Source organism: Oncorhynchus keta, chromosome 30 (genome assembly GCF_023373465.1).
Source record: "Oncorhynchus keta strain PuntledgeMale-10-30-2019 chromosome 30, Oket_V2, whole genome shotgun sequence".
NCBI lineage: Eukaryota > Metazoa > Chordata > Actinopteri > Salmoniformes > Salmonidae > Oncorhynchus > Oncorhynchus keta.
In genome coordinates, this window is record NC_068450.1 from 43,464,069 (window position 1) to 43,473,222 (window position 9,154).

General features: G+C 43.3%; 1 protein-coding gene across 8 annotated transcripts in view; it reads left to right on the forward strand.

Annotated features, from left to right (window-relative positions):
* LOC118363646 (protocadherin-19-like) overlaps positions 1-3,169 on the forward strand; it is an 84,918-nt gene extending 81,749 nt beyond the window's left edge. For all 8 annotated transcript variants that reach the window (XM_035744714.2, XM_035744719.2, XM_035744716.2 and 5 more), the window contains one exon: positions 464-3,169. In XM_035744714.2, the coding sequence (XP_035600607.1) occupies positions 464-1,053 (590 nt within the window). In that variant the 3' untranslated portion in view covers positions 1,054-3,169. The remainder of the gene's footprint in view (positions 1-463) is intronic.
* The last annotated feature ends 5,985 nt before the right edge of the window (positions 3,170-9,154 follow it).

Below are 9,154 nucleotides of genomic sequence, written 5' to 3' on the forward strand. Positions count from 1 at the left end.
TGGCTGCTGTCTCTCTTAGTGGGAATATCTGATTGCACTTTTTAAACCCTGGCATTCATCAAGTGTTGCTATAGAAAACCTGATGGTGCATGATCTCGAAATTGACTTTTGATTTAATAATACGTCCTTTAATTGGCGCATTAAAAGTGCCTCAAACTTGCAGATCGAGTCGTCTGGAAGCAACGGCAAGGCAGCAGGAGAAGAGTCTTGTGTAGATGGCAGAAACGCCATACATGAAAGAGAAAGCAAATTACCCACGAAAAATATAAACTGGGGCTGCCACAAACTTTTCTTCATTTTTTTCACGTTTCTGACACCTTTCAATAAGATGAAAGTACCATAAACAAACCATGGTGAAATCCATGAAAGCAAAGCGTGAATGAGTTAAAGTGCTGGAAAATAGGCCAGTTCAACAGATAAACCTAACGATTTCCCTCCCCCCCCTTCTTCCCCCTCTCTGCAGACCCAAGCGAAGGCTTCCACTGCCAGGACGAGTGTCGCATCCTGGGCCATTCGGACCGCTGCTGGATGCCCCGTGTGCCCGGCCCAGCCCGTGGCAAGTCTCCTGAGCATGGCCACCCACGTAATAACGTCATTGCCCTGTCCATCGAGGCCACCACCGTGGATGTGCCCCACTACGAGGACTGCGGCACCGGCACCATCAAACGGACTTTTGCCACCTTCGGCAAGGACGGCCCAGAGGACCCAGAGCGGGGCGAGCTAAAGGGCAACAAGCGGACAATGATGGAGTCGCAGGCATACAGCCCCAAGGCCAACGGCGGCGCCGTGCGCGAGGCAGGCAACGGGCGCGAGGCAGCCAGCCCCATCACCTCCCCTGTGCACCTGAAAAGCCCGCTAGCCAAGGCGCCATCCGGCTACAACACGCTCAAGTGCCGCGACGCTGAGCGCATCGCCAACCACAGCATGCTGCGACAGCCCGAGGGAAAGGACAGCGAGCCGGCCGTCCGGGAGATCAACACGCTCCTCCACGACAGCGTCCATCTTGAGAAGGAGTCTCCCAGCAGCAAGCGCCTGAAGGACATTGTGCTCTAACGGGCCTCAGGGGAGTCTATACACACACACACACACACAATAAACAAACACGTATATATATACACTCCGCCATAGCTGTGTGTACGCAGGAGAAACTCAAGCCGAGGAAAGAAAGAAAGAAAGAAAGAAAGAAAGAAAGAAAGAAAGAAAGAAAGAAAGAAAGAGAGACACCTTGAACATAGTATACAGTACCTAACGACCAGGTCTGACACAGCCCAGATATGGAACCGTACTGGAATATGCTGAGCTTTGTGTTGTGTTCCTCAAGAAAAGTGATGGTCTTGGATGTGGCTTTGTTGTAGTCGCAGTACTTTTCTTGTTTGCTTTTCTGTTTGTTTGCTGCTCACCCCGTCTGCAGCCAGTGGACAGGCAGGTTACTGTTGATTGTGTGACTCGCCCAATCGTGCCCCTTTGGCCGGATTCGGCCTCTTTCCCCGCCCGAGGCTGGCACCGTTCGGATTTTTGTGGATTGGACACCTACACTGACAGATATAAAAGTACAGTTATGCCTTTTGAACTTTTTTTGTATCACTAACTGAGATTGCCTTCTTTGGTTTGCAGTTTGGCTCGGCTGTCAAATCAACTTGTTGTTTCCTTTGTAGAGTGAGCTCACCACAGTGCAACAGATGGCAAAAAGACAGACATACATCTTCTTTGAACAATTGCCTCCATGCGCGTCTTGAACAGTGCTCAGTAGTAAAGACGGAGAAAGGAATGGAACAGTATTTATGGCTTATCACTGAAAGGAAGGCTAAATGAACTCGCTATCTGCCCAGGCACTCCAAACACTGGGACTCGGAACAGACCGATTCCTTCCGTCACGACCGAGATGTATGGAAGAGGGGGGGAAAAACATTGCTTTAGAAATCTCCTGTGCCCAATCTTGATTGTAGCCAGTGGAGCACAATTAGAAACGTTGTGCTCTGGTCTTGTACTTTTTCTGAGTTTTGACTATGGGGCTAGAATAGAGGGATCGTCACTCACGTCTTGCTATGTGAAACTCTGTATAGGGTATACTAGTATCATTTTTAATAACCTGTTGTTATGTGACAATCCCTTTAATGTTTTGTTTCAAGAGTAAAAAATAATAATAATAAACATTGGTGTTCAACTGAAGCTACAGTAGCGTTTGTTACACAAACACAAAAATAAAAAAACATATGCCAAAATATATTTTATAAATAATTTAAAAATGTATAATGAGAATATTTAATGCTGTGTAGTTATTTTAGTTATTTTATCAGTAAGTTAAACTTGAAATTAACTGGCTTTTGTTGATTCATTTATTTTAGCTTTTGTATTGATCATGATTATTATAATTTTCTTTTCATTAAACTTGGATTATTTTGTTTACTGTGTTACCCCTGGCAACTGTTGACTTGCAGTCTACCTTGTTGTAAAGAGTTTCTTATTGGTCAGTTCTCGTGCCATGAAGTTTCTGTGTGGGCAAATAGAAAATGTAAAAACAAAAAAAGCAATTTCAGCAGCAACAGTAGTGTGCCAGTTGAGCTTAGAATGAGATAGCAAAATAAACCAAAAAGGACACAAACAAAACCTTTAAGATTGCTTAATTTATTTAAGTGAGATGAAGAGGTTTAAGATCGTTTTTTTTTCAGCTATTGAGATGATTCCAGATGATTCCAACTATTTCTGTGTGTCTGTTTTTGGACGAAGGTACCCCTCCGTAAATTCCTCACCTCAGCACTGGTGAGAGCCCTGTTGACACTTCAAGTAAGAGACTAAGGATGAAGGAATGCTCAACTGTTGTGTCATCAGGTACCATCTCATTTGAATTGCGTTTGAAAATATAATTAAGAACAACAAGTCAAATCTTACAATCACAACCAAACAGATTTGGTGGAATTGTATGTTTGGAGGAAATCAAGGTCTTTGAAGAAGCGTTTTAGAAATCAGCGATGCGGTTTTCAGTTGCTTTGCAGTTAACCTATGTACAACATGGAAAAGTGTAAATGAGAAAAAGGACACATTTGCATACAACGAAATAGATCTTGTAGCTGAATGTTTTTTGCTGGTCTCACCCATGGCTTCTGGCATCATGAAAATCTGAATAATCACTGAATGTATACAGCAGCTTATTATTAAACTATTAAATGTTCTCCACTTTGTTTCCTTGTTTTTCCTGAATGTATAGTATGAGAGAGAAAGTCGTCTTTGATAACACTCCTCAAAATTACCATCAAATGAAATGTGTGTTGTAAACGATACGGGAGAGCATGACAGCATCCCAGCATATTGCAATTATCCATTTTTTTTTTAAATGATCTTTTGTCTTACCATAATTCATTAAAATGTATAAAGTGATCTGAATATCGTCTGGAAGCCTTTCTTGAAAATGGCATGCCAGTACATAGAGTGATGACAATTATGTCGATCACGATGGAAATTCATAGTTTCTGTTCAGGCTCACTCTAGTCGCAATTAAGCATTTCAGGCAGGTGCTGCTCTCGTTATAAGTGCTCTGTGACATCATTTTTTTTGTTTGTTGATATTTGGGGCGACGGGCGGTAGATACACCTCAAGCTTGCAAAGCAAACCAGTCTTTTGGGACTGCTCCAGCCAAAGTGCCCATTTCTAATGGCAGAGCCCTTTTCATTTGCAGGAGTGGGTCACCCATGCCATTTTAGAGGCATTTAACATTCACCAACTCCTTAGATGTCACGAAACAGACATTGAGGCATGTGAAGCCTTGCGTGGCCATTCCTTTTGCATTAGGTGAGTGAGTAATGCACATTCGTACCCAGCAACATAATATCCTTTTGACAGGATTTTCTCCTTTACAAACCTTATTAATTGATTAGTTGCCTTTGATGCACTGAAGAGCCTGAAGCGATGAAATAAGTGAAAAGCTATGTCAGGACCTCACTCATCTACCACTCCTACTCTTTCTCTATCCTTGACATATTCACTCAATGGTGCTTCCACTCTTCACCTCCCCCATAGGTGCAGATGACTCCCTTGAGCGAGTTGTAATGGATTGATGCTCCAAATGAGAAAATGCAGGTTGACAAGGAGACATTCTACAACTACAGCTTAATGGAAGAGGAGGAGGAGGAGGAGGAGGAGGAGGAGGAGGAGGAGGAGAAAAAAGACAAAGAAGAGAACCCCCAATGCATGGAGATAAAATTGATGCCACACGGCTGCCCTCGCAGATAAGTGTGGAGAGCGGGGTCGTTTTTATATTCTCTAATTAATTTGGCATTGCCTGTCTACCCTCTGGTCAAGCCAACATGAAAGTAGTTTAAAACGTACTCGCTTACAGTCCCATTAATCTATTAGGAGAATCTTGTTTCCTCCAGCTAACTTTTCCACCCCTACGTCACTATCAGTAGACCTGCCCCCATTAATTTAGATGATTCATGCCGTTCTAATACTGTTTAGACCCCTGGGTTCTTCACATTTACAGTCCTACTCCAGTATCCTTTTCAGCTCATTCATCAACCGATTTACTTAACAAAAGGCATCTACATTTTTGGTGTCCTCTGACAGCAGGGTGGGAGGCCTTTCTTCTTTGTTCTTTATTGTTCCTCAAGCATGGAGGAGGCTGATGACACCAGAGGGTACCATCAGGCCAACTCAATTAAGAACAAGTTCTTATTCATAATGACAGCCTGCCTCGGCCAAATCCGGACTACGCTGGGTGTGATACAGCCTGGAATCGAACCAAGGACTTTAGTGACGCCTATTGCACTGAGATGCAGTGCCTTAGAGCGCTGCGCCATTCGGGACTTGTGTCTAAGGAAACCCAATTTTGCTCAAAACATATTTGTACCCTTAAGTGTGTTTATACATGGGATATTGTTTTTCAAAAGGAAAAGTTAAAAAATAGCTGGAGTGTGTCTTTAACCTGGAGCTAGCCAGGTTTTACTTTCACTGCAGTGGGCTGAATCAGGATCGAACGGAGTGTTTCTTGGTAGTCTTAAACAAATCTACACCTCTCACACAAGATGATGGGCTTAAAAAAGAAGACACCTGTACCATGTCAGATAGAGAGTTGAAATGTGTTCCATTTTGAGTTTGCATTCCAATACTACACTTTATATACATCACAGAAAACTGAATAATAACGAAACCATTTGACACAGAAACACAGGATTTTGGGTGGTAAAAAAAAAAGAAAAAAAAGTGTATTAATAATGAAGAATATTTATAACATCCCACCCATGAGGCCACTAGAGGGCACATTGGTCATTTGACTGCAGGAAAGGGTTGTAACTACGGTCAAATGCAGTGCATATCGTCATAATTGCCATTACAAACCAGCTAAAACCACAATACAGTAGCACACACATACTGTATACACTCAATGCCTAATAGGGTCTACCCTGGGATCCCATAACGGTACCTTTAACTAGGAGCTAGCAGCTATTGTCTTTAAGGTCAAAGTATGAACTTCACTGAGTGCACAAAACATTAGGAGCACCTTCCTGATATTGAGTTGCACCCCATTTTGCCCTCAGAACAGCCGCAATTCACCTGGGCATGGTGTTGAAAGTGTTCCGCAGAGATGCTAGCCCATGTTAACTCCAAGGCGTCCCACAGTTGTGTAAAGTTGGCTGGATGTCTTTTGGGTGGTGGACAATTCTTGATACACACAGGAAACTGCCAAGTGTGAAAAACCCAGCAGCGTTGCAGTTCTTGACACACTCAAACCAGTGTGTCTGGCATCAACTACCATACCCCTTGCAGATAAATATTTTGTCTTTCCCATTCACCCTCTGAATGGCACACACACACAATCCATGTCTCAATTGTTTCAAGGTTTAAAAATAATTATTTAGCATGTCTCCTCCCCTTCATCTACACTGATTGAAGTGGATTTTACAGGTGACATCAATAAGGGATCAAATCACATTTTATTAGTCACATACTGTACACATGCTTAGCAGATGTTATTGCGCGTAGCGAAATGCTTGTGCTTCAAGTTCCAACAATATCAATATCTAACAATTCCACAACAGATACCTAATACACACATCTAAGTAAAGGACTGGAATGAGAATATAAAAATATATGGATGAGTAATGACAGAACAGTATGTAATGCAACATATTCAAGCATTATTAAGAGGCATTATTAAAGTGACTAGTGCTGCATTTATTAAAGTGGCCAATGATTTAAAGTATGTATGTAGGCAACAGCATCTCTGTGTTAGTGAAGGCTGTTTAACAGTCTGATGGCTTTGAGAAAAACAGATTCTGTCTTCTCGTCCCAGCTTTGATGCACCTGTACTGACTTCGCCTTCTGGATGTTAGTAGGGTGAACAGGCAGAGGCTTGGGTGGTTGTTGTATTTGACAATCTTTTTGGCCTTCCTGTGACATCAGGTGCTGTAGGTGTCCTGGGCTGCTGTAGTTGCAGTTGCAGTTGCCATACCAGGCGGTGATACAGCCCGGCAGGATGCTCTGAATTTTGCATCAGTATAAGTTTGTTAGGGTTTTAGGTGACAAGCCAAATTTCTTTAGCCTCCTGAGGTTGAAGAGGCGCTGTTGCATCTTCTTCACCACACTGTCTGTGTGGGTGGATAATTTCAGATTGTCAGTGATGTGTACGCCGAGAAACGTAAAAGAAAAACTTTCCACCTTCTCCACTGCTGTCCCATCGATGTAGTTAGGGGGGTGCTCCCTCTGCTGTTTCCTGAAGTCCATGATCATCTCCTTTGTTTTGTTGACGTTGAGTGAGAGGTTATTTTCCTGACACCCCACTCAGAGCCCTCACCTCTTCCCTGTAGGCTGTCTCGTCATCTCGTCTTCTGCAAACTTGATGATTGAGTTGGAAGTGTGCATGGCCAAGCCACCATGGGTGAACAGTGAGTACAGGAGGGGGCTGAGCACGCACCCTTGTGGGGTCCCAGTGTTGAGGGTCAGCGAAGTGGAGATGTTGTGTCCTACCTTCACAATCTGGGGGGTGTCCCGTCAGGAAGTCCAGGACCCAATTGCACAGGGTGGGGTTGAGACCCAGGGCCTCAAGCTTAATTATGAGATTGGAGGGTATTATGGTGCTGAATACTGAGCTAGAGTCAATGAACAGCATTCTTACATACAGTAGGTATTCCTCTTGTCCAGATGGGATAGGACAGTGTGCAGTGTGATGGCAAAATGCATTGTCTGTGGACCTATTGGGGGGTCATAGCTTTCACCTGTATTCACCTGGTTAGTCTGTCATGGAAAGAGCAGGTTTTCCTAATATTTTGCACACTCAGCGTATATCATTACCATTACAAATAATCTACAGTATGTAACACAATACAATAGCACACACACACACACATGCACACACACAGACTCACAGCCTTGTGTGAAAACCGTGCCCTTCTCTATCAAGCGAGTCCCGAGTTTATTAGCTGTATTTGCAAATCGTTAGCCGTATTTGTAATTTAAGCCATCCCCAAATGGCACTTGTCTCATATTTAATTACTTCTGATTCCCATTGGTCAGGGTGAATTGTCCCCCATTACGGCACAGAGATTTATATCAAAGGTTACCGGGACACACGTCCTATTAATGTCCTATTAATGTTTCAATTATCATTTAGCGAAATTGCGAGAGGGGAAATCATTGAACAATTAAAATGATTTAATTCTGACACAGCCATGCACTGTAGAGGGGGGCACCACCTTCGACAGCCCAGAATTCCTCCAATACAAAACAGTTTGTCGCCTGTCCTTTTGAGTGCGCTAGCCCCCCCCTCCTCCCTTCCCCAATCACAGCCACCGATCTCCATTTCTGCACCGACCTCATTCTTTCAAAAGGGACTGCAGCTGCTTCTCCTGCAGAGGGACAGGCCTCATTGTGCCCCCCTATTCCTATTAACTGGATCCTATGGGACCATGGGACCAGTTCAGGAACCCCACAACACTTTCACAGGGGGATTAAATTGGAAACTAACAAAATGTCTGCCCAGAGTGTCCAGCACCATCAAATAGCAAAGGCTTGAGTTGCCACTAAAGCAACGTCAGATCTCAGTTCAGACACATGAATTATGGACCGAATTAGGGATCATGAATACAGTATATATGCTTTTGTAGAGACAAAAATGGGTGTAGACCTCACATTTGTCTTAAGCTCTGGACAATTGAGGCATTTAGTCCATTGAAATGCATACACTATTCAAGCTGACTTGAAGGCCCAAGCTGTTGCCAGTCAACAGTGGACTACCAGTGGCACCATAAGTTTTTATGGGGAGGTGTCTGGCCCATAAATATCAAAGGTCTAATGTGCTTTCTTCTCCACTTCTCTACTTATCAATTGCCAAACTCATTCAGTCTTATGGATGCAAATTAGGTGTTGCTCCGGCTTAACTTCAGGCGCTTCCCATACCACATCTCTTATTTAATTCTCCAGTCACATTTCAGCTGGAGCTCCACCAACCACGACCAGGAGAAAAAGTACTCAGCCATGACCAAAAGAAGGACAGTAGATGTTGGTCCATATCAAGGACAAAGAAAAACAACACCAAGTTCCCGCTCTTTTTTGGCAACCATTCTATTACACAAAAATGATCACAGATCTAAAGCTAATGCGATGAATCACAAACCAGCCCCTCGCCCCTACCAACTCGTTTTGGAGGGCCCTCTGCTGTCACGTGTAACTTACAAAACTCAGAGGGTGACTTTGAGAGTGGCGAGGGGATCAAATAAACCCAACAACTTCGGGATACACTCTTGATTTGAATGATGCAATTCATGTTCCATAGTCCAGCAATAAAACAGGGATTAAATTCAAAGTAACATATTACCCATGTTGTTTTAGAGGATATTAACAATTAAACATTTAAATTGGGAGGTATTTCATTTACTGCATTTGTCACTCAAGATCAGATACAAAGAAATGCGCACTGCCACGCCCTGACCTTAGAGAGCTTTTATGTCTCTTTTGGTTTGGTCAGGGTGGGCATTCTATGTTTTGCATTTCTTTGTTTTGGCCGGGTATGGTTCTCAATCAGTGACAGCTGTCTATCGTTGTCTCTATTGGGAACGATACTTAGGTAGCTTTTTCCCACCTGTGTTTTGTGGGTAGTTGTTTACTGTTTAGCGTTCTGCACCTGACAGGACTGTTTAGTTTCTCACTTTGTTATTTTGTTCTA